The sequence below is a fragment of the Diabrotica undecimpunctata genome, chromosome 1 (assembly GCF_040954645.1).
Source record: "Diabrotica undecimpunctata isolate CICGRU chromosome 1, icDiaUnde3, whole genome shotgun sequence".
Classification (NCBI taxonomy): domain Eukaryota; kingdom Metazoa; phylum Arthropoda; class Insecta; order Coleoptera; family Chrysomelidae; genus Diabrotica; species Diabrotica undecimpunctata.
This window is the reverse complement of record NC_092803.1, coordinates 75,155,575-75,183,277: the sequence shown is the minus strand read 5'-3', so window position 1 is coordinate 75,183,277 and position 27,703 is coordinate 75,155,575. Positions and strand designations below refer to the sequence as shown.

General features: G+C 32.4%; 1 protein-coding gene across 1 annotated transcript in view; it reads left to right on the top strand.

Annotated features, from left to right (window-relative positions):
- The window catches only part of LOC140432302 (uncharacterized), an 803,181-nt gene that overhangs the window by 26,165 nt on the left and 749,313 nt on the right, over positions 1-27,703 (top strand). The window contains exon 3 of the mRNA XM_072520128.1: positions 27,308-27,375. Within this exon, the coding sequence (XP_072376229.1) occupies positions 27,308-27,375 (68 nt within the window). The remainder of the gene's footprint in view (positions 1-27,307; positions 27,376-27,703) is intronic.

The following is a 27,703-nucleotide window of genomic DNA, read 5'->3' as shown; positions in this document are numbered from 1 at the left end:
TACACTTTCCGTCATATAAAACTGGTACACTTTTTTTTTCCCAATGTAAACCTTTGTTCAGACTGGACACAATGATCCGTGAATCAATTCGTTGTTGCCATCACAGATAACTAAATTGCACAAAATCTAAATAAAAAATAACGTTCAAAAATGTACAAAGTTTTTAGATAGCTATTATTTTTATCATTAACAACAAGAAACAGTATCTAATGAATTTAATAACCAGAGATAGGGTTCAGCTAATATCCAAAATGTTTGAAGGATCTTTAAACCTAGAGTATTGGCACAGGGAACATTGGAATGCATATACTGTAATTTTATACTTCAATTACCTACCGAACACGAGTTGTATTTTGTATCAATAAGTTTAGTAACAAGCAAACTACCAAAATTAAATTATTATTTATTACAAGAACAATAAATGTGAAAAACTAACATGATACTTTACCCTACGTATTATAAACTATAAAATATCCGAGACGAAAAAACCCTTTTCAAAACGTGACAGTTACAATCCAATATCTAACTGTAATGTTTTATTAGAATAATTTAAAGTTATGTCTAGATTGATAATCCATCATTATTTTTGAATTGAAATATTTTCATAAATTATAATAAAAGTCAAATCAATGTGTGGGTACTTAATAATTAAGATTATGGAAAATTACAATAGTAATAGGAGAATTTTTTAGGATGCATGTTTAAATAAATGTGATTGATAGAGAATGTTCGATGTTTTAGTTTTTAGTATACTCAAAACTGGCGGTCTGTCGCATAGCCCTGCTTTTAGCTGGTTTCATATAATATTTTCGTTGAACTGGCAACAGTGCCCTAAAAATTAGAATGACACATGTGACAAGACTAATGTACTTAAAAAACAACACAGTTTTTGGTTAGAAGAGTTGTGCCAGTTTTTTATGACGCGAACGGTACATACTGAAACCGTTAAAATAAGTCAAACGAATAAAATTTTTCCATAACTGAACTAATAACTAGTTTCTACAAAAAAAAAAAACTAAAGTTTGTTATAGTTCCAAAAAATTATTAATGTATGTTTTATTCAAAAAATTATATAATTACCAAAATAAAAAAAAAATATTTTTAAAAATAAATTCCGGAAATAAACAAACCTAAACATCCAATAAAAATTAACAAAAATACAATATACTAAGTTCAAATATTTTGTTATTATTTTAATACTTTGGTGATTTTTAAAAATTAATATCATTCATAACAAAATTAAAGCATTTAACAAATCGCCTTATCGATCTACTCCTCGTACTTGCTGCAATCATTTGTTCGAATTATTTCCCGAAACTTCCGTTTGTTCTCAAAAACAACAAACTAATGAATTTATCATCCCCAATGCGCCATTTCCTTTCACGAAAGTAGAAGAAGAAACTGAAACAAAGGGCTAATATATCCTTGAGTCTAGAGGTGAGAAGTGGCACTAAATAACAGATTTTTGAGTAATAGCTGCTTGTTCAGCTTTTTTTTTCTTCATATGGACTGTAATAATAGTTTTTCAGTAAAATTTATTGTTCCTGTTTTGGAAATATGGACAATAAAATACTGTTGATACATAACTAGTTTTTTTAGCGTCGTTAATTTCTCCTAATATTTCATTAGGCAGTCATATAAAAATAGCTGTAGTTAAAAAAGTTGTGGAGAATTCAGGAAAAATAAAATTAAAAATCGACAGATCATCAATGTGAATAAACTCAAAAAAATATATACATAGAAATCAAATTATTTGCAATTAACATTGATTAAATAAATCGAAAACAGTTTCGTAAAACTAACCTTTTTAAAATTTGCTTGAGAAAAAATCGAAAAATTAAAAGTTTTTTAACATTTATTTGGTAAAACTTAGATGCAGTTATTTTTACAGCAAAGAAATCCATTCCTTTAAACTTCACAAGCAGTATCTGCCAGGATGGAGTGAGCAGAGTACTCCATACCTATCACTTTAGAAGAATTTTTAAATGCTATCAAAAACATAAAACCTCGCAGGGCACCTATCACGGATGGCACATCCCTTGAATTCCTGATTCATTGTGGGAAGTCTAAAAATATCTGGTTGTCTTAATTTTATACAGATATAAGTACTTAAATCAGGTAATCTACCAAACCTCTTCAAACAAACAAAAATCATAGCCATTCTTAAACCAGGAAAACCAGCAAACCTATTGAACGCCAGAGAGTTGCCGCCCCATTGCCTTTCTTGGCTAAGCTAAAAAGCTCCCGAAAAAACAAAAAACTGATTTGCAACAGAATTAATAAAATGCTACATCAAGAAATAACAATTGAAGAAAATTAAGGCTATAAATAAGCACCATTGCAAAGCTTTGTGCCCTTCAATTTTGAAAAAACTGTCCGGACCCTGGTCTTCCTTGCCTTTCGGCTATACGACCGTTAACGAATCCACTGCCCCTACGAGACCGACACCAAAATGAAGGTGCCACGTACGTACACAAGGAACGTCTCGTGGGGCTCCACCTTCCCCGTAGTACCTGTGTTGCGATTACCTCGCCTACCCGTTATCCCCTCCCACAGGTGGATAGGCGAAGCAGGCAGAGGAATTTCCACCTCGCACTTAGACAGGTCGCCGCTGAGGATCTCTCCTTTACCACTCTTAAATCTCCTGGCGGGTACGTGCCGAGACACCAACACCACGCTTGACGCAAGGCTAAGAGAGGTGTGTACGGGCCCAGCTCGTTCAACCTCGCCTCGTTCTCTTGGAATGAGAGTAGAGTGGTCCCACGAGAGTCTCGTCTCGGATACTAGGAGTGTAGACCGGTGACCGTGACGCCTAGCGTTCGTGTGCGTTTCTACAAACCCGACACCTCAAGCGACGGCTCTCCACCTCTCAATTCCTACCCATTAGTCGCCTTTTACGACAGGCAGGGCCTTCTGACCTCGGCCGTATTCTTATCTCCTTGAGCCGAATGGAGACAAATAAGCAGCACCGACCAAGTGCTCACTTTAACTACTTATATAGAGCCTAAATTACTACGGAAAGTTAAATATCTGTGGCCTTCATTGACCTATTGGCTGCATTCCATAAGGTCTGAAAAATAGTCTAATCTATAAGATCCACAAATAGTCCCCTGCACAGCGACAGTTCGACTAAATAACACGATGAACAGTAGAATCTTTTGTTTAAACACAGAAAAGATAGTAAGCAAAGAGAAAATTGTAAACAATGGCCTCCCTCAGGGACCCGTATTTGCATCGCTGCTGTTAAGCATATACATGGCCGACATACTCCCTACTAGATATTAAAAAAATTGATACGCAGACTACTGGGCATGTGCAACTTGAAACTCTTCAACCTAAAACTCCGAGGATATCCTAACAAATGACCTTGAAAGGGTGGTTTACTACTTTAAACAATGGAGACTTTAACCGTCTCCCAATAAAAAACATACTTAATATACATTAAAGGTGTACATTGACAAACCAACTGCCCACATATAATTTTTCTTCTTCTTCTTCTTTCTCTTTATAAGCAATTCTGCTTGTACATTAGCGAAGTAATACATCTATGGAAGGTTGTTACTTCATCTTTTACGCGGTCGTCCGATACTTCTTTTGCCGATTGGTGCTTTACTTCTTGTTATTTGGACGACATGGGTCACTACCATTCTGCTTACTTGGTTATTCCATTCTTTTTTCTATTTAGTGTCCATTCGTTTATACAGGGTACGTTACATTTTTTTAACGTCCTCACTTCTCTTACGATTTCTTAGCGTATTTACTGTTATTCTTCTCAGTACTCTTATATCTGCTGTTTCCAGTAGCTTTTGCGTTGTGGCTTTGTCGGGTCTTATTTCTGAGACATATATTATTGTTGGGTTTACACATTATTGTTGGGTTAATGTGTCTGCTTCATCATATAGTGTTATTAAGGTATCCTACCAGTCTATTTGCTTTTTGTACTGGACCTCTCACTTTTTGGTCCAGGTAATGGTAGCTGGATAGTGTCATTCTAGGGTATATTATTCCCTTTACTTGTTTAATACTGTTGCCATCAATTTCTATTTAACATCTAGTTGGCGCTTTGCTAATAATCGTTGTTTTAGTTTTCTGACATAAAATTCATATTAAATCCTTTTGCTCTTATGAAATATCTATGGACCAGTCTTTGCAGACTATCTTCATCTTGGGCTATCAATATTGCGTCGTCTGCATAACAGAGCATTTTTACTTTTTATTTCTCATTCTGTATCATTTTTATATCTCATTCTCATTCTGTATATATATATATATATATATATATATATATATATATATATATATATATATATATATATAAACTCGGGTTTAATACTAATAACAAATTTTTTTTTTTATTTTTGGCTCCTGTCAATAAACAAACCCCATTATTTTGTTAAATGCGGTAAAGAATACTTATTATTATTAATTATATATAAGATTTATGACGAAACCTTTGGCGAAAGCCACGTAAATGGAACGAGTGCAAATATATTATTTAATTAAATAATAATCCGTTCTGGCTAAGATATTTTACTGCAGAAAATAGTTGACAATCAATTTTTTTAAAGCAAAGATTTTACACTAGCGTTGCATTACTTTTTTTTATAAATAGCGTCTCCTCGCATCGACTTACTACGCTCGATCAATTAAAAAAAATTTCTATTTACACTTATTCTCAATAGCACTTTCAAATACATCGTTTACTATTTCACTCCTCAACAATAAAATTTAAAGACCCTAACTTCCTACATCTATCTATTTTTTTATTTTCCAGGTACCAAATGTTGCAAAAACATAAAGGGCCTTTTTTAAAAATCTTTAGTTTATTAACACTTAATTTAGACATTTGTATAGTTGGTTGCCTATCATTACCCACAAAATTTCACTAAACTTCAGTCCACCTACATTAATTAAACAATTTTTTTTAAAGACAGTCAAGATTTGATTTCACGTACAAAGTGTCTATGTATCTGTTTATACGTATTTCGCCCTAATAACTAACCGCTTATCCGCGAACTAAAATTGCTTACTTGGGCCTCAAGTCTCCGCTCGGAGCTAGGCTCAGTTCGATGACTAGGTGCTCAAGGGGTTGGGCCCTACGTGCTCGGGTTTTTAATGGTTTTTGTTATTTGTTTTATGTGGCTTGCGCCGGTTTTTTTTAGTAGTTTTTTGATTTTTTTGGTGGCCGAAGCCGTTTTTTGTGTGTTTTGTGGATTTTTTTTATAGGATGCCTGAAACATAAAATCAGAATTAGTGGATATTAGTATAATAATTATCTACTTAAATTAACTGGGTCCACCCTGTACGTTGCGATTGTCCACGAGTTTTTGAGCTATGAACTATCTTCTTGGTGCGTTATTTTTGTTGTTTTTTGTAGTTTTTTCTCTCTGGTGTTTTGTTTTCTCTCTGGTGTATTTACTGATTTTCTCTCTAGTACGTTTGATTTTATTTTACTATTTGCTATTTGGGTCTCTTGTGCTTCCATCTGTGGAAAGCGTCGTACGTCATGATCTCTCGCAATATGTGACTAGGATGGTTCTCTATCTCCGCGAACTTTGTCCTTGCTTTTTCCTTCATTATAATTATCAGTCACTCTAATTTGTTGTAATTCTCTGAAGAGGAATCTTTCTGCAACGTATCTCGGTACGTTGACTGCTTCTCTTAGGCTGCTGTTATGTGCCGCTTGTATTTTCTTTTTTGTTGTGTTACATATGTGTCCCCATGAGAGAGATGCATATGTTAGTATAGGAATAATTATACTATTTATTAATCTTATTTTGGTTTTTATTCTGAGTTTGCTTTTTCTTCCTGCTAGGCCTCTTATTGATGCTCTTGCCATGTTGGCTATTTGTATTGTAGTGTCTACGTGTTTAATAAACGTTAAGCCTTTGTCCATGATTACTCCGAGGTATTTTGCTTCGCTTTTACTCAATGGGATTTTCTTGCACAGTCACCTGTTCTTCTGGTTGTTGGTGCCTCTTTTTGAAAAGTACAGTCTGTGTCTTTTTGGAGTTTATAGCGATTTTCCATTTTAAACCTCTGCTTTTTCCACTGTAGTGTAGACTATTCCGTTTTCTCCACGTAATAGAGATATTGGCTTTCTGTCATTTCTCAGTATTCTCTGAAGCCTCCAAATATTTTGCATATTTGGTCCTTGTTCCTCCATATCTCTTATGTGGTTTTCCCAGCTTTCATTACGGTGTTGTTGTAGTGCTGTTTTGACCACTCTGTTTAACCTATTTGCTCTATTTTTGTCCGCCTGGTTCCTTGTCCTTCTTGCTGTCTGCTTTGCTGTGTTCTTTTTCCTTATTAAATCTTTTATTTCTTGCGGTATATCCTTAAATCTTCATGTGTGCATTTCTACTTTCTCTTCTGTAGTGCTGTAACTAAGTGCTTGTTGGATGATGTTTTCCAACTCTAGGACTCTGTCTTCTATTTCTCGTGGGTTGTCTATCACTGGAACTATTTTATTTCAGTGCTCACGAGTCTTTTGAAGTACGTCCACTTTGTTTTCTTTTTAACTCTTTTGATTGTACTTTCCTCTTCCCACATTCCTAGTTCTAATAGGATGGGGTTGTGGTCCATTGTGTCTTCGTTTAATGTTTGTAATTCTGTTTGTAGTCCTAGGTTTCTTGCTACTACAATGTCTAGTCTACAAGTCCGTTTCCTGGGTAGTGTGTTGGGTCTGTAGGGCCCGTTGCCATAACGTCGTCATTGTTTTCTAAGTATGTGTTTAGTAGTCTTCTATTTCTGTTCGTAACTCTGTCGTTCGAGTTTTGGGATCTTGCATTTAGGTCTCCTTGGTCCGTCAACATCAATTAGACAAAAAACTGAAGTAAAACAAGTATGAGTCTATTATTAAAGCAGAAATTAGAAAGATAAAATAAGATAGGTGACAAATCGGTCCAATTTGTTGTGGAATTTTTTGACTGAAGTAACTATCGAAGGTAAAACTAAAGACACTACAAGAAACTGTAGTAAACATCTTGTAACTAGTTGTCAATGTTAGAGAATATAATAAATGAACATGACTGTTTGCGGTACAAGTTTTTACCTCAACTGTACCGCACAAAAGTTCCATTTTCCAAAAAAAATTCATGTTCTATTTGTCCTTAATTTTACATTCACTAGCAGTAGTATTTTACAAATAAATAAAAGCATTTAATATCTTCTTAAAATTGCATATTATTATTACGATATTGCAGTATGTGTGCATGAATAACGTACCAATATAATGTTTATAAACTTACCGTTTATTTTAGACACGATAAAATGTCACAATGTACAAACATCTAAAATAGTTTTTAATCACTTGTTTTCTCTAGAATTCTCGGAAACCTCGTATTGTCTCCCAGGATGTTTTTTAGTGTAACATAAACCCCAAAATTTATGTTGTAAACCTCCACAACAGTCTTATTGCTTCGCTAAGCAAATTTATTTAGGACTAATGTGTATTTCTTGTAGACGTATTAAGGGACAACGTTTAGGAAAATAAACTTAAAAAGGCACGTGTGGAGTCTTACGTCCGTTGGCCTTTTCTGCGCCGAAGGACTACGACCTTATCGATTATAACCGGAGTTCCTTTACCTATGTACAAGAAAAATATGTATATAGATGTAGTTATTTAAGTAATTGATTACACTCATATAGTTATAAAACAGAAAAAGAAACTAACGGGTTGAATCAAACGCACTGGTTAAATAAATAATAGTCACGTGCATATAAAATATTCCAACTTATAAAATATTAATGTTGTCAATAATATTTTTATTAACAGAGAACATCATCATCGTCATTTCGTCCTTACTTTTAGCTGAATGATTGACGCCCATTTTGAAGTTCTTTAGATTAATTTTATTTATGGCAAGAAATCAGTACTCAGTCAGCTTTTTGATTCTACGATTGGTTGACTGATCGTCATTCGTAATTCAATTCAATCAATTCTACAACAATCCTCCATTCTTTCTTATTTCTCTTTATGGCTATCTAGCACCTTAGTCGAAATTTCCAATGTCTCCAATTATTAGGTCCTTTATACTATTGCTCTCTCTATCTCTCATTAGGATGCTTAAAGATATGTTAAGGACATTGTTTCAACAAGACATGTGATTTTGCTAATATCTGCTCTGTAAAATTTCAGTTTCGTATTTTTAGATAATTGTTTACCTTTGAATAAGTTGTTGTATTTCCTCTAAGTTTTGTGTAATACCAGAAAGCTTTCGTTGATTTCTACGCTTTTATCATTAATTTCATTGACTGAACATCCTGAGTATTTATATATATATATATATATATATATATATATATATATATATATATATATGTATTTGTTTAGTATATTTTTGATATTGGCTACATGTATACCTTACTGGATCTGAATAACTTTTCGAAATATATTTCCTATATTTTGATATCAACTTTAGCTGCTCTTGTATTGTTCTTCTTTATCTTCTTATTAATTAGGCGGGACACATGTATGTCCTGCACTTAGTCATAACACCTTTTTACCATACAAATATAAGTATAAGTGTATAAGTGTTTTCTTAAACGACAATGTCCAGTCACCATTTTGTGTGACCATTTTATTCTCTCATTTATTGAGGTTGATAAAATTAACCGTGAGTTTTTTATAATATTCTTGATGATTTTCTTAGTTTGAATTCATTTGTAAATGATTCTCCATTTACTTTGATGATTTCCTTTAGCTATTTGCGAACCTTAGTCCTTCAGCATCTTTGCTAAAGCTAGACACTGGTTCTGATCCAACAAATGTTTCTCTGGAGCCTTGTTTTGCTAACAAATCTGATCGTTCATTCTCATGCCTTCCTTAATGATCCCCCACCCATATTAAAAACACTTTGTTGTCTTGAATTGTTGGATGTGTTTTCAAGGCCATAATAGTTACTTGGGTATCTGTATAAATGTTGATTATCTTTGCTTTTAGGACTCAGAATTCAGACAATCAGGATTTTATCAACGCAAACCACCAAAACTATAACTTCAGTGCTAAACGCAATTGTATCTTGACTATAGCTGTAAAATTTGTTATAACTATGTTTGCCACAATTTGTTAAAACCACAATAAAAATAGCCTAAATAGAATACCTCAGTCATATCATGAGGATCAGGATAGGACATGGTTTGCAGCAATTAATTTCATAGCCTAAGATTCCACTGCAGGATCACTACGTTCATAGCGTAGAAACTCACAATTTTACATACATTTAAAATGCGGAGAACGCATTGGTAATAGGTTGCCAGTCAAAATTGGCATCGATTGAAGATGAAGGGAGAGCATGATGGTATCACGATATAAATATAAAGGGGATATTCAGGACTTAAAACTACAGAGGGATAAATTTAATGTCACACACAAATTTGGGACAGAACCAGAGTGACGGTTAAGTAGAGAGACATCGAAAGGAGGAGAACAGTTTAAGGTTATGCCACGAAGGAGGGCAACAAATGCCTTGTTTACTATGAAACAGTTGATGGAGAAGTACGGCGGAAACAACAGAGAGCTACACTTGGTATTTATAGATCTTAAGAAGGTGTATGGCACAGTATCTATACAAGAACTCTAGAGATGTATGAGAGAGAAATGGGTTCCTGAGAAGTACGTTAGGCTCGTAAAGGATATTATAAGGGAGCGTACACCAAAGTAAGGACTTGTCTCAGATTGACCAAAATTTTTTTACTAAGGGTTGGTTTGCATCAATATTCTTGGCTGATTTCCCACCACTTTTTTTCTTGTTATGGATGTAATGACAGAGAAGGTAAAAAACACAGCCCTTTGGTCAATGATATGTGCTGATTATATCGTGTTAGTAGAGAACTAAGAAATGTTGAATTAGAAATTGAAGTGCTGAACAATTGCTGTTAAAGGGGAAAGATTCTACATAGGTCATCAGGTCGAAAACGAAGTATAGGTGGAAGGGAGGAACAAAAACGGAAAATGGGATACTAGATCGAAAAAAACATACAGGATACAGGCTGGTCCATTTAACTGAAAATGAATGAGCGAGGTACTCTGTGCTCAAAAATTCGATGAAGAGCTCAAAGAAAAGATATAGAAAAGAGTACTGAGGCCTGCGTTAGTGTACGGTGGTGTAGTGTGACCTGAAGAGAGGATTCAGGAAACAAAGATAGAGTTGGCTAAAACGAAAATTTTATGGTGAATATTGGATAAATTATAAGGGGCAAGATCAGGAACTAGGTTATTAGAAAAAGAGCAGGGATAACTACAGTTTTAAAAAAGGTTCAAAAACAAAGACTTAATAGTGTGGTCACGTGAGAAGTAGAAATAACAAATATGTGGGATGAGGGATGAGGCTGTTAGAAGTTGAAAGCTAAGGACGAAGAAGAAAAAGAAAAAGTAAGCAATGGAAACAGTGACACTGTTTTAATAGCGAGTTAAAACAAGTAAAAAGGAAGAAAAAAATTAATATGTAGATGAAATCGAAAATGAGTTAAGCAACTTGTTGTCATGGACTGCCACGTGAAGACGTCGTTCACCTACCTGTCCATTAGTTTCTATTGAACCACATTCGTCCATCCCCGTTTTCTTATTTATAATTTCTTGAAGTGTATTTATAAATTAGTATGTAAATGGTATGAACAATTTTTGATTCTTATTTACGTTAGTATTTTAAATGATATACAAATAATATGAAAAATGCATTTAATACTTGAATTTGCATCTTTTTAAAACAATAAAAAATATATATCGCTAAAGTAAACAGTAAACATATTACCTACTCCAGGTAACTCAATCAATACAGGCAATGTGTTAACCTACAAAACCCGTTAACTTTGGATTAGGCGTGGGTGTAGGAAACAGAAAACTGATGTAAATAATAAATAAACTTGGTGCTTTTACCTACTGAGGGTAAAGGCTGGAAACGTCCTTAATTGAGTAAATATAGTTAGGTTTAAAGCTTTTGAGGTTACTGTCATTAAGGAAAAATCAAGTGGATTTATTTGTAAATAATGATGTAGGTATGGGTCAATAAAAGGACATAGAAACGCATTTACAATTCTTTTTCATCAATACTCTGTTAATATTGTTGCGGAAAAGTAATATACATGGAGCATAATATGGGTTTGTTTAATCTTTTAAAGATAATGTATAAAAATATTTAAAATTTTTAAAAGTTGTAGCAGATATATACATGGAACATTTCGAAACAGTAGCCTTGTCCTCGTCAAATCTCAAACCCACCTGCTGGTTAAGGTACGTTGATGACACCTTTGTCATTTGGCCCCATGGTAAAGACACATTAGATCTCTTCCTCTCCCACCTGAATGGAATACATCCCAGCATTCAATTCACGATGGAAGTTGAGTCTGAAGCGTCTCTGCCATTCCTTGATGTTCTTATTCAGAAAAATCCACCTCACAGTTTTTCCTATTCCGTGTACCGGAAACCCACTCATACAAACCGCTATCTCAATGACCAGTCACATCATCACCCCGCCCAACTTAATTCAGTCATCAACACTCTTATTTCCCGTTCCATAAGACTTAGCGACAACAATCACACGTCATCCGAAATCAATTCAATAAGACAAACACTCCTACAAAACGGCTACCACAAAACCCAAATCAATAGAAGCATTCAAAAACTTCTAAACCCCATTCCATCCAAAAAAGAAACCTTGCCGCCGGATCAACCCAAAATCTTTCTACCTTTCATTAAAGGTGTCACTGATAAGATCAGTAGAACTCTTATCCCTCTTAATATCAAAACTATCTTCACCACTCACTCCAAATTGTCCAATCTCGTTAGATCCGCAAAAAAACCAAATCCCCAATGAAGACCATGGTGTCTACGAGATACCTTGTTCCAGTTGCCCACGTACATACGTAGGACAGACAAACCGACGAATCCATAACCGTATTTACGAACATTCTCTATCAGTCAAACATTCCGATACCACTTCAGCCCTAGCCCAACATCATATTCAGACAGGCCACAAAATAGATTTCGAAAAAGCAAAAACCATCGCTCCCATCCGCTCATTAAAAGCGAGAATCATTCGTGAAGCTATCGAAATCGAAAAACGGCCTAACAGCTTGAACACGCGCGATGACGCGAAACGATTGCCGGCAATCGATTGCTTCAGCGACCTCCCGCCCACACCGCTCAGGCCACGTCAGTTCAGACCACGTCAGCGCATACCGTTCCCGCGCATACAGCGAGTATAAAAGCAGCCACACAGGGTAAGACCGGTTGTCACTCGACACTGAGGAGTAGGCAGATTGAGACCTCAGTGCCGAGAGACAGTTCTTGCAATATAGAACACGATACTGGTACGTCTCGAGTGAGGGGAGTAGGCAGATTGAGACCCCGAACTCGAACCGAACCGTATCACTCTTAATAATGGCTTCCAAATGGGTGCCGAAACGTCGAGTTTTAAATTCTCAACGCGGTTCTTCCCGAGAACTCAGTAATTTTCATTTATCTGACCGCGGAAACTTATCCGAACATATATATTATATATATATATATATATATATATATATATATATATATATATATATATATATATATATATATATATATATATATATATATATATATATATATATATATATATATATATATATATATATATATATATATATTCTTAAACATATATCTTAAATATATATATATATATATATACATATATATATATATATATATCTACGGCATAAAGTGGACTCCGCCCATGTTAAAATTCAGGTTCAAGTGAGCTCCGTGGTCAACTGGACACCGATATACGGAGCTCACTTGACCATTCCATAATATTGGCTCTGTCGATTCGTCAACATGTATAGTTTCATAATTTTTAAAAATTTTGTGGAGCCCTTAAGTACCCCTGTATCATGAATGTATATTGCATAGTTCACGTGTATATCTTATAGGGGTCGTTCAGATCTTTTTCACTGTATATTGGAACCATAGGTATATCGGTTTAAGTAAGCTCTGATAGTTTGGCAACTCTGCCATTAAGCTGTATACTTCTCGCGTATAGTCTGAACGGTTGATATGGACTCCTTATTTTTGTTATCGTTCATACGCATTACAGTGTGTAACAGATATGTATACTATTAACTACCTGTTTTTGGTAGGTACGTGCTTTTCTAAAAATAGCTTTATAGATACAAAAGGATTTCGTTACCAAATTGGATTTTTTTCATATGCGGAAATTTCCTAATGTATTTTGTTAACGTGAGTATGTCTTCATACGTTTTATTTAAGAATTCGATAAGTAAGAACTTTTTTTATTTCATCCAATGTTTTATGATATCTTGTATACAGATTTTTATTATTTTATTTCTGGTTTTATCTGTGTACTACATATAATTCTGGATAGAAGGTTATCTCAAAATAAATATTTATTTGCTTAAATAGATATTTTTGTGTAAAAATGGATAGTAGTGCACAAAAAAGGGAAGAATGCTTAATTTATCTAACAAGAATTATACCACTTCACCCATATTAGATACTTCTGAATGTTTTATCTCCTATTTAGGGGTAATATGTAGTCAATATAAGTGAAGCTAGTGTTAAATTTGCAATGATCTTTATAAGTAATAGCTTAATGACTGTACTTTACATGTTGAGTTTAAATAAATAAACCTTGTCCCTTCAGAAAAGAGCGATTTGAATGGCAAAGTCAACGAAGAAAGTTTAATGAATCTTTTATCACCCCAGATTCACACAGGTTAACCGCTGTTTGCAGGCAAGAGTCTTCCTGGTAGATTTAAGGAAGATAACTACCATAAGGAAGTTCCTTTTGAGGGTTCAGATGGCGAGAAGCAGCTTATTTTTTTTGTATATCTTGCAGATGTGTTGATCTAGCCAGTTTTTCCTCGATTCTAGTCATAAAATGGGTTGTTATTCGAGGAGTGAATGTTACGAATCTAGACTTTGTTTCTTTTGTTCTCTAGCTACTTATCTTCGGATATTAGGTGGATTGATAACTACGATATTGTAGAGCTTATGTATGGATGAGAGTCTTAATATCCGCTTAATTTGGCTGACTAATTTATAGCTAAATCTACGTGTCAAGTATGTATTGATGTCACCCATACAAGCTAAGTATATTTGGCAGCAGAAGCATAGAGTTTAAGCGTCTACGTTTTAAGAGTGAAAGGATGTGCTTCCCGTTTTTAGCTGACAAGTTCGCGGAGAATACTATTTTTCTGGTTCTAGTTTGCCATTTAGTTTTAAACAAAGTTCTGTAAATTACAAAGTGTGTTTAATGATTTCATGACACTATTGGTTCAGGTATATGTTCAAATTTGTGAAAGCGTCTCTGTTAGGGACATTGAAGGAGCACACCTGACTTTTTCCAGGGTTTGGCTTAAAATTAATTTATAATCTATTTTTATTGTGTTTAAGATATAATTTAGATCTTTCTCCACGTCAGCAACAAAAGTTTGTGGTTCTGCAACAATAGATGTATCGTCTACATAATAAAAGTCCTAGTATTTACTGTTATGGGTTGTGTAAATGTTATACAGTGTAGGTGCCATTACGGTACCCCAAAGGAGACCGTTCTTCTACGTTTTCAATCTTCATCTTTTCTTACCATTGAGTGATACGGAAAATCTTCTGTTGTTCTATTACCTAAGGGAATATCACATAGATTTTGGAGAAATGTCCTTTAATTTAAGGTGTCGTAAGCAGAATTTAGATTGACAAATACCACTCCTCATGTCTGATATTTTTTATATCCGTCTTCGTTGTGTTGGGCAAGATTTAGTATGTGTGACGAACATGATCTACCCTGTCATATATAGCCACTTTTATCTTTAAATTTAAGTTTTCCTTCTATTATCGATTTATATTAAGGATCATATGCAGAAGTATTGTGTATAGGTGAAAAAATAAATAGATATATTGGCCGATAGCTTTTGTGGTCGTTGGGGTTTTTGTCAGGTTTAAGCAAGGCAACAACTTTGTCTTTACTTTGCTTGTCTACAAACTTTGGATATTAGCCACTGTTGTATTTTTTTGTCCAAATTTTATAATTAGTTTTGTGTTTAGATCCTCAGTCAGGAGCCGTAATATTGTTCATAATATACGTGGATAGTGGATCCAAACTCAACATCGTTGAAAGGTTTCCTCAGCTGACTGATTTTGTCCTCTCTTATTTTAAGTTTTTCTTTGCTTCTTTGCCGGCATTTATTATGTTTATTTCGTTATTTTCAGCGATTAGCTTAATACCAAATACCCTAGGTTTGGCCCTCTATTTGCTTCCTGCAGTAGAAATACGTCACATTTGTGTTAAGCGTATATGTCTGATAAGCTTAAGTAAAGTAGAGTGTGTGTATCTGTAGATATGTCCTTACTATTTATAGACATAAGTAGAATAGTTGGTCCTAAAAAGGACCGATTTGACAAACATCATATTGAACGGGTGATTGAAGAATTAACCGATTAAATAATTATTCATTATCCAGAGTAAGAGTACGCTCGATTGCGGTGGTCTTATTGTAACTTCAAATTTCGTGAAGGCTTGAACTCCATAAAAATTTAAATTTTGCATACTGTTACTTATAGACGATATTTCGAGTCAGATTTGTTTAGTAATAACTGTACTTATATAGTCTCTTTGTGAAAAGTAAATGAGCTTGTAATATCGGTTTACAACTCATATATGGATAATAAGGAAATAAACAGGTTAAAATGTAACAAAAAATTGCTATATAACAGTACGAGACAATATTCATATGCTGTGGCAAAATCATCATATTTGGATTTCATATTTCAATTATCATATTTACATTGATATTTATGTGGCAATCAGCTGTAAAAGTCATTGCCTTTTTTTCTGTCATATCATATTTTAGCATATCATATTTTGAGTGAAATTGATCCTAAATTCGTCTAATAATATTAAGTTTTTAAAACAGCTGTGTTTTTATGCTCATTCGGTTACCTTTTGTAAACCAGTCTGTGTAAATATAAGGGATTTATATAATCTTTTCATTTCGTAATCTTGTCGTTTCATAATTATAGTTCTCTTGCTTTTATTTTCTATATTTTCTATATAAAGATCATCGTCATCGTATAGTCAGAACGCAACAAGATTATATTGCCTTTTTGAAAATACAGCCACGTAAATGGCGTTTTTAAAATTTATGTCAATATTTCTGAAGTGCCTTTTCTAGGATAATTTTTTTAAGCCTAGTTCGTTTGATTATATGTAATTGATTTGATAGTCCACAACAGATAAGTATTGATTGTAGGTAGGATAGCAGGTGTTGATAAATATGATGGGTCGGTAGATAGTCTCATTATTCCTAAATCTGACCATATGTTACCTCCCCCTTCATTTGTGGAAGTCCTAAAGACATTTTTTCTCTTGGGGCATCCTCCCAATTTAACATGGAAATGCAGTTATTATAGTCTTTGGATAAAGCCAGCGCAACTTTAGCATTGAGATTTAGTTTCTTGTACGACGTTGCTATCTTTATATATGTGTTTGATCTTGGAATTAGTTCTGTTCGGTATTGGTTAGTACTCGGACCTCTGTAAGTCGGAAAATACCTCTGATGGCTTTTCTAGTAATCCTGGTCTAATTAATACGTTCTCGTCACGTCTCCACATATTAGCACTGGTTTGCTCACTATTTTATATACCCTAATTTTATGGATTCGAATTAGACTTCTGGATTTAAAAGAGGGTTATATATACATATATATCAGTTAGCTACCTGAATATTTCCTTTTATTTCTTATGTAACAACGTTACCTACGATATCTAAGACGCTGCAATCTTTCAAAATTATATGGCTTTATTGTTCCGTTATGCCCTAATCTAGATCCTCTCTTTTGTATGTTAAAGAACATTTATTTGATTTTCTCATTAGTGACTATTAGACCGCTTTTTTTTGCTGCTACTAGCATTATTTTATAGCATTTTATTACTTAATTTATGGATTAAATCCGGATAGCAAATAGATATTCTTTACTTTCTCAGATATTCTAACATACAAAATCCTATTAAATTGTCAAAACCTTAATTGCATATTCTATTCACTTATGAGGAGCAGCAGCAATATCAGTACCATAATAATGCGTATAGTTCTGAACTGGCTAATTGTTGGATAATGAGAAGCATGAGTGTAGCAGTTTTAATGTTTTCGGGACTGCTACCTGGTATCGGGGAGCAGAATTATCATTACCGAGTTATATACCGAGAATATAGGAATTATTGCCTGAACTTTATTATTATTGAACAACAATATATTCCCTAGTAAAATAATCATGAATTTACAGTAAGAAAAATTTTTGAACGTTGGTTATGAAAACATCATGTACATACCACCGGGTTCACTATGTCGATATCCAGCAAAATCCCTGTAATAATGATACGGGAAACCAAAGATGAAAATATGCTCCAAGAAACTCTGTGTTATAAAACAGTCGAATAAAATACAGATTCTCAATTCAAATAGTCAAAAAATTAATGAACAGCTTACTAAAATAGAAATAACGCATATTTAAGATGCAATCCATTAATGGACCAAGGTACAAAGCACTCCTAGCATATGCTAATGATATTGATTTCATAAGAAACTCTCTCCCGTCCGCAAACGACATTAACAAAGTGAAGAGAGTACGAAAAATGTTTCACTTAAAATCAACAAAATGAAAACCAAATACAAGCGAATCAAAAGAAGAGAGCAATTCAATACATCTAGATAAAATAATAAAGTCAACAACTTCAATTTCGAAAGTATGGAATACTTTAAATATCTTAGATCAATAATCACGGTTAATAATAATGTCACTAAAGAAATACAGAGCATAATTTTTCTAAAATTTTTTAACCTCATTATTATATCACTACAAATCCGTATAGAATAAGAACATATACTGAATAAAGAAAGCTCTTATAACGATATTGTTCAGGAAAATAAATCGCTTAAGGTAGATCGGACACATGCATAGACGCCAAGATGTCAAACTTGTAAAACTGGTATGGAAGAAACTTAGCACAGAAGAATGCCACTTGGGTGTCTCAGTATACAATGGAGAGAAAACATCCAATCATATCTTAGAAAATTAACATTTCATTGAAGATTCGTGGAAAATCGATCAACTTGGAAAAAAGTTGTAGTTAGCGAAGACCCACTCAGTGTTGTAGCGCTACGTAATGATGACAATAAAGAAAAAAAAGAAACAATGACAAAAAGCAACAAAAATGGACTAATGGAATACAGCTGCTTCAAAATCTTGATAAGAAATACAATAGATGATTGATGGATTCGAGAAACTTGAGACTTGAGAAAGGCACTCTGCCGAAACAGCTGTAGTGATAAGATACAATTAATTTGGTGAAAGTTTTGAAAACAAAGTTTTTAGTATTTTGTTGTTAAATAAAATTGAATTAACATACTACATTATATACGCTATAATAACTAGACAACTTGTATGATACGGACATATAAGGAGAAAGTTTCATGAAACAATAAACTACCCAATATTCGTTATGAGTGAAATCGATATGAATAAAGAAAATGGGGAAAACTATGGCAAAAAGGTAAAAAAAAGTAGTAATTAAAAAATGAGAGAGGTACCTTGTGGACAACATGTGCTTAATTAGGAACGAATTGAGATAAATAATCAAGACGACAAAGAACATTTTAAATTGATAAATCTATACGATTTTTAACAATGCATATTTATAGGTCATTTTCAGAGCCAACGTGCTAATTGTATGTAAAATGAAACTTTTTAAGGTTTTTAATGTTTGTATGAAAGATAAAACCGTATGAAACATGACCGTGAAATTTATATACCAATCTATAAATCTCTTTTAAAAGAATACTGACACCTATACATTATCACAATACTACATATCATAATACTAAGAAGTCTGTTATTTTAATCTAAAAATAGGCTTTATAATTTACGAGAGATTTAATTTAATGTATTTAAAATTTTCCAGGATCCGGTATTGTAATAAGAAACAAAATTTCACTACAAGGCTTGAAATCGTGTTAAATTTGACTTTAGATATTCTTTTTGAGATTTAAAGATTTTGTCTTTCTTCCCAAGACTTTTCTTCCCTCTACTCTTCCTTGCATGATGACGCGTAGAAGAGAGTATTTATCGTTTGGAACTATGTGGCCCAGATACGATGTCCAGATAGACAATTCGTTTGAGACTTTTACAGTCCAAGGAATTTTAAGAATACGCCTATATAGCCACATTTCGAATGCCTTTAATTTGTTTACAGATTTGGCTTTCAGGGTCCAAGCTTCTACCCCATAGAGCAGTTGCAACCATACATAACATTCGACGATCTCAATCTAATAACCATACTCAATTTCTTATTTGTAAACATTGACTTTTATCTGTTTAGTTTAGTCCTATCTTTTTGCTTTATCTGTTAATGATTTATATAAGAATTTGTAAATCATCTATATTTTCTGTCATAATTGGGGTTTAGTATGCAAATTTTTTGTTATTAATGATGCTCACTCCATTCCTTACTTCTTTCCCATAGCGTCTCCTAAAATAGTAGTTGGGAGTACACATTAAATAATTGTGGTGACATTTCACATCACAACAAACATCTCTGGCTGACTCCTTTTTGAATTTCTGCTTGATTTGTCTCATCTTTCACCCGCATGACCGCTGTTTGATTTTAGTAGATTTTTTATTAAATTAATATCTTGGTATCTAGGTTTATGTGTTTTAATGCATGTATGGGCTTACCAGGTTGAACTGTGTCAAATACTTTTGAAAATCTATATTAGATAAGAATACGCTTTCATTATAATCTCTTCATTTTTGTAATAGTACCAGCATTGCGCACAATTCCTCTTTTGTTCCCAATCCACCTCTAAATCCAAACTATGTGTTGTCCAATTGTTCTTCATATTTTTTATTGACAGACGATTTAATGTTGTTATTAACCGGATGACATTTATGACTTTTATTAAATTTTGATAATCGTTACAAATCAAGTCTTTTAGTGACATATTATTCTTTTAATTTTTACTTCTCATTTAATGTCTATATTTTGTTAGTTATTTTTAGAGTAAATATATGATGACTAAAAACGAATTGATCAAGAGTAGTGAATCGATGCCAAGAGCCGCTATTCTATGAAGCTACCCTTCACGACGCCATCTTGTGGCGCTAGTTCCGTGACGCTCACCTCAGCATTTTACTGTAGAGAGAAAAAGTAATACAATGCCAGTATAGAAGCTTTGTTTTAAAAATATGCCATAAGGAAAGATATAAAAGTATTCTTGTCATTATATTATATTGCATACTGTATTATTAACAAAATTTTTCAAAATACATTCTGATATACGCTTTCTCTTGCCGCTAACGAACAGAAGTTTTTATTAACTTTTTAATATAATTATGTAGGTATTTATATTTTTAACTTCTTACCATAATGCTAGAGTACAAAAGTAGTTATACTCTACTGTATTTTTTTCGTGGGGGTTCTATTTTTTAACTGTGTGATGAATTCTTGTATTTCAGTTCGTACGATTTGCGTTAATTAATTTAATGATATTTCTGGAGTTACAAGTGTATACTCAGTTTCTGTTGTTCCGTTTATTTATCTGAGATATGTTATTCATTCTTCTCTAGGGATGTACTTGATCTCAATCAATTCTTTGATTTGGTTTTTGACCTCTTTCACATCTGTTTCAAACCCTCCGGCGGACTTTTAGGTCTTCATTTTATATAAGCATTTTTTTCTTAGCATTTTACTTTTACCTCTTTTAATAAAGTGTGTCTATTTTTCTTTCTCAAAGAGCCTCTTTTATTTTTGTTTTTATGTTGGTATTATAATTTTTCAAATTAATTCGACATTATTTCCACTTGATTCTTTTGTTTCGGTTATTGCTCTAGCCTAATTTGACATTTTTTTCCTTCAAATCATCAAATTTTCATAAATTGTTTATATTTCGTTGTAGTAAAATTCATATTTTTCGATAAGCCTAACATATGCAGCAGCGGTGTCATGAAACCGAAATAATCCAGTTCTGCATAACGTTTTTGCTGATCGATTTACAAATAAATTTTCAAACACGTCAAATTGATCATCCTTTTTACTTTCGTATACGCTCATACTTATCCAAATTAAATTTTCAATTTCCAAAAACTTATGATACCTCCTCAATCCGCAACCCTGCGCCACGGACAATATCTATTCCGGCTATCGACATCAGTCTAACAAACCTATCTCAGTTAGTTTCAAATTGTCGTCAATTACAACCATCTTTTCGGCTGAATTATTCGCAATTCTAAAAAGACAACCCCCTTCTACTTCTTATTAAAAAAGAACTTAAAAACATTTCAAATAAGAACATCCAAGTTCATTTTTTATGGGTGCGTTCTCATGTCAGAATTGAAGGTAACGAAGTTGTAGATAAACTAGCTAAAAACGCACCAACTAACCTGATGTCCGAAGAAAGTAACATAATGGTACAAAACGATTTAAAACCATACTTAAAACAAAAAATAATTCAAAAATGGCAACAAACTTGGAACAACACTCCATTAAGGCTATACGAAGTTAACAAACATCCATATCTTTGGAAACCAAAAGTAAAAGACAGAAGAGAGCATGTGATGCTTACCCGTATCGTCTCCGGTGTAATTAATAAACGTATGAAAAGTCGATAGCATCTTGGTGCAAGTTTCCATGTTTATTAATGTCTCAAACTATTGCGCAATATGTTGCAATATTGCGTAGTTAGCCGGTACGCCCTTATTGTGGCATTGTCTTGAAAAAGACAATGCCTTTATGGTTTATTTACTTTTGTAGAAGTAAAACACAGGTTTTCTAAGAAGAAAAAAACTCAGCTTCAGAGTCTTAGAAAATTCGCAGAGCCCTTCGAGCAAAGTGCTCTAGGGAGCTACCCTAGACGGGTAAAACCATACTGACTTGAGATCCGAAAATGTCCCATATTTAAAGATAAATTAACTTTTATATGAAACTTTTTCATTTCTCAACCAATTAAATTTAATTATAAGTTCCAGAAGGAAGGGCAATGCACATCGAGGTGCGTGATTGGTGGCACCTGATGACGCCCGTCTCCGTATCGGCCAGACACGACTTACTCATGGCTATTTACTACAGCGCAAAAATAAACCAGTTTGTGAAGTGTGCAACCATGTTCTAACGGTAAAACATTTTTTAATACAGTGTCCTAAATATAACAGTGAACGACTCAAATATAGCATACCCAACTGCCCTAGAAGAAAATACAGATACCCAAAGAATAATTTCTTATCTTAAAGACTGTCAACTTCTTCATAAGATTTAAAACATACATTGTAATACACATACATATTATTATTATTAATTGTAAACTAATATATATACACTATTTGTATCAAGTGTAACATTAATCTAAATACGCTAATGCCTCTGCGTGGTAGATGCGTTTAAAAAAAAAAGGTATTTTTATTTGATTATAGATTATATTAGATTAGATATTTAGTTTTGTGAAAGCGCCTGTCTTAGACAAATTAAAGGAGCGCTCCTAAGATTTTTCGGGGTTTGGCTTAAAATTAATTCGTAGTTTATTTTTATTATATTTAAGGCATCATTTAGATTTTTTTTCACTTCAGCAACAAAAGTTTTGGTTGTGCAATGTATCGTCTACATGAAAGTCCTAGTATCTACTGGTATCGGTTAATCATTTGTGTAAATGTAATACAGTGTAGGTGCCATTACGCTACCCCAAGCGAGACCATTCATCTGCGTTCTTCATCTTACCATTGAATGATACGAAAAATTTTCTGTTCTGTAGATATACGCGGATAAAACACGTGATGTTTTTATCTAAGGCGATTTCATACAGTTTTGGAGAAATGTCCTCTAATTTAATATGTCGTAAGTGGCATTTAGATTGACAAATACCACCCCTGATACCCGATATCTTTTGTACCCGTTGTTGCTTTTTGCAAAAAGGGTACGTTATTAAGTACGTTAATAAGTATTACGAATAAAAATAAATAAGCAAGAAGAATATAAGTGATCTATGTTTAAACCAAATGACAAAAAAAGAATATTATATATACATTTACTTCTAAATTAAATATTAAATTTTGATATGCCTGACAGTGAAAGATACAAAAACACAATTATTTAAAGTTGAAATAACGATAGCTTGTACAATCACAAAGAATTTAAAACAATAAGACCGAACATATTATATGTAATTGTAATAGATATGTTGCCGAGAATCAGGTTACACTAAGGTACCGAAATATTTCTTCTTTTAGTATCTGCCATAAGTGTATCTATGTGTTTATGTGTATCTAAAATATAGTATATAGGATATTGAATTCCCTACATTTAAAAATCGAAATACTGAAATTAGACAGTAAAAAATTGGAATTTTAAGAATGATTTATAAATTGTTATAATTCAAATTTTACTACTTCATGAAACAAATATTTTATTCGTCATAAACTGTAGCAATCGAAACATCGGAACGTACATTTATAATATAATAAATGTTTCAGTGCCAATGCATTAAAAAACATACTAGTACATAAAAATGGACCCTTGCCTTTTCAAAGTTTATAATAGACACTAATTTAAGTTTATCTATAATTAAAGCAAGTAATATAAATTACCACCATAAAATATTTAACTACAATAACCAAGTACGTATTTGTGAAATTTCTCGATGACTAAATTAATTGATATTTAAATAAATTTGAAGATCCAAAACGTACCTGCTGTAAAATTTAAAAACCTACGACTAATCAAATTATTGGCAACATCGGAGGAGTTTAGTTGTGTACGCAAAGAAATGTACACGGATCCCAAAAGTGTTTTAACCTATTACGGAGTCCACTTAATCCGACGTGTTGGTCGGAGTCCACATAAAGCGCTACCCAGATAATAATATACACGGTGTATATTCGCCTGGAGTTAGTATAATACCGTTTTAGAACGGAGCTTACATTAACCGCTAGATGTATATATATATATATATATACATATATATATATATATATATATATATATATATATATATATATATACATATATATATATATATATATATATATATATATATATATATATATATATATATATATATTCTTAAACCTACAGCTAAGATTAATATCATTACAGGAATTGCTATTAAACTCAACAGTCTTTCAACCACGTCGATTATCATTGCACCCAGCTTTCGACATCTTCTTTGGTGTCTTCTTTAGGGCTTCCGAGGTCTCAGTCTCCCGAGCCCCTAGACATTATTATACTGATCACTAACCAAGGCATTCGAAGATAACCTTATGCGGTCATCTCTTTAATTGAGACAATTTGGTCTTTGTTCAATTTCTATGGCTCTTCGGATAAGTCTTGGTTGTAGAAGTAGATGAGGGCTATAAATTGCACGAATAACAATTAACTGTCCGAACGGAATCCTCTGAAGCAAAAATTTTACAAAGCATAAAAAATACAATATATATATATATATATATATATATATATATATATATATATATATATATATATATATATATATATATACCTATATATACCTATATATATATATATATATATATATATATATATATATATATATATATATATATATATATATAATACTGCAATTAAAAGTAGTCTTTTCTACGAATCAGAAACTTGAATATTAATCGAAATAAATGAAATAATAATACAAGCAAGCGAAATAGATTTAAGCGAATTAAATTTGACACCAAAAACGGAGACAGATATTAAAATAACAGAGAACAAATGAACTTTTTGGAAACACTCATTCTTTTTCTTCTTTAAGTGCCGTCTCTCAATCGGAGGTTGGATATTATCATCACTGTCTTCATTCTATCTACCGCTGCACTAAAGAGTTCTATTACACTGCATCTAAATCAGTCGTTTAAATTTTTGAACCATGACACTCTCCTTTTTCCCATACTGCTTTCTTTTCTTGTAATATAAATATTAGCATTTCATATTGTTGTCCTTTCATTACATGTTTTATATATTGTAACTTTCCTATTTTTATTGTATTTATTATTTCGTATTCTTTGCCCATTTTTTTGTATTACTTTAAAACCAAATTTGTTCAAAAATTAGCACTTTGAACTAGTCAAACTTACACATGACATAAACAATACATAAATAAGGTAAATTGTGAAGCGCGCACGATTAATTTTATTTGGGGTGCTAATTAGAGTTTGATTTCCACGATATTTTTAACAAAACTTGAGCTACAACTCTGCTTTTACTGGATCCGTATACGGTTGTTGCATAGCCCAAACTTGACGAAATGTCCCTGAAGATGCTCTAGGAGTGAAAGTAGGTTGGGCAAGATTTAATAAATAAACTGTGCTCGATATCTCCATTTTATTTGATTAAACAGTTAAAATAATAATTATTTTCTGGAAAATAATAATTTTTGTTATTTACAATTCTTCCAATTATTCCTCGATTCTGTTGATGAATGCATAGTCTATTGCAAACTTATCATATCCAATTTTTATATATTTAATCATTACCCACTTATTGATGATTAAAATAAAAGATAATATTACAGAACGAGGTTATATTGATGAACAGTCGGATGCATTTCGATTGATTTTTATATTACTGTAAAAAGTAGAACATACAAATAACGCAAATGACTCATGATGAAATATATGACCTACTTTAAAATAAAATGGAGATTTTATTTTAAATGTATGATGAATACTTTTTAGCGACAGGCCATTTGCATATTTTGTGGTTTGATTTGAAATATAGCGTAACGAGAATTAAACTAAGGGTTACAATTATTTACACTTATTTATAAATATATATGTTTGTTAATAATTATTTATAAATTCATAACTTTGTATAAATTATATATTATTCTTCAAGCTTTTGTTTAAAATTTACCAACTACATCATAATAACTGGTCTTTAAATAAATCTATCGAAAAATATCGTAATTAAGATTAACAATAATAGTGATTTATACACCAAGTGTGTTATTAAAATGATTACGCCCGAAGAGCAACATAATCCAGCCAGATGTCCTCTGACCAGAGGAATAAATATTGCTTGGTACATACAATGGTACATACAAAATTTTATTTTTAATTAACATAATAAAAAAACTAAAATTGACACGTTTTTACTTATTTAATGCAGTCTGTGACATGTGTTGATATTTTGACGTTTGTTAATTTTATTATGTAGTTGTCAGTTGGATTTATATTTAGTTATTAAAAAAATTGTACCTTCAATATTTATAAAGATTGTTAAGGTAAAAAATGTTAATTCTATTAATATTTACTCCTTTCAAAATTGTTTCAAATAAAAAAAAATTCGTTCCATTTTAACATTTGTTTTTTCTTATTATACAGCAGGGTGTTATAGGCCATAATGCCCGCTTATGGATATGTTATGGCCGTAACACTTAGGATGTAACAACAACTGTTGTTATATCCTAGGTGTTACGGCGAACACAAAATTCACTAATTTTGACCATGATTAACGGCATGTGGAATGCAATTTTAGATTCCCTTGCCGAGTAATTTATCAAGCTGTTTGCTTTGCAAGTTTTAGAAAGCACAGTGGTAAAAATTTGAATTCGGTTTCGCCAAGTAGAAATCGTTTAATTTCTCTTTTTGTTAACAACAACTGTGTTTATGATAAAATTATATAAAATATTATATAAATATTCCGCCTGTTAGTAGCCTAGTCAGCAGGCGAAATGACGTGACAACTATAGTTTGACTTGGGTGTATTTGTTTATGAATTTTATAACTTTATTGGCAAATAAATCTGCCATACATGTTACAAAATAATCAAAAGAGCTTGTGAGCTATAACCCAATTTTATTTACTATTATTGAATACTTGAGAAAGAATACAACATTTTATTTCTAAAAACGATTAATTATCCTACTTGGTATGTCACAAAACATAAAAATTAATTGATTTTAGTGGGAGAAATAGTAGGAGCTTCATTGAGCTGCCCTATACACTGCCCTATACGCTGCCCTTAAACACAAATCATAATACATTTGTGTGTCTATTTTAATTATATATTTATAGAATCGACTAGCTTTCAGATCGTTTTTTTTTTCCGAAAATATTTGTTTTTTGGGCCTTGTACCTTTAAAAAAATTATGATTTATTTAAAAGTATGTTTAATGTATTTAAATAAAGCAAACTCTATATCTTAAATTTATTGTTTTTGATAATTATAACTGCAATTTTTGAATACACGAACTCCTTTGATTAAAACCATTGACAAGAAAAATAACGTTTTCAATTTACGTTTTTTTTATTTTTATTTCAGGTTAGAATACTCCCCCAACAGAGACCCTTTCGTCTACAGACTGATTTATGTGCTACCAATAACGCAAGGTAAGTCCTGGTTTCAATTAGATTTATTAGTATTCAGTTTTTGTATACCTCATTGGGTTAATCCAGTGTTGTATCAACAAATTTTTATCTAGTGACGAAACAGTTCATTTATTCCTTGTCTTTTTCATTGAAAATATGTAGCTTAATTTGCAAAGTGCTGTAAAAGTACTTGATTTGTATTTTTACTCCTGCTGTCAGTATTCCCTGGTTTATCCTTAGTTTAATTAAAAAATTTTCGTTTCATTAATTTAAGGGGTTAACGTTATAGTTGGTAAGTTATTATATTCTCTTTTGTGTGATTATGATCAAGGCAACTTTGTTTTTGACA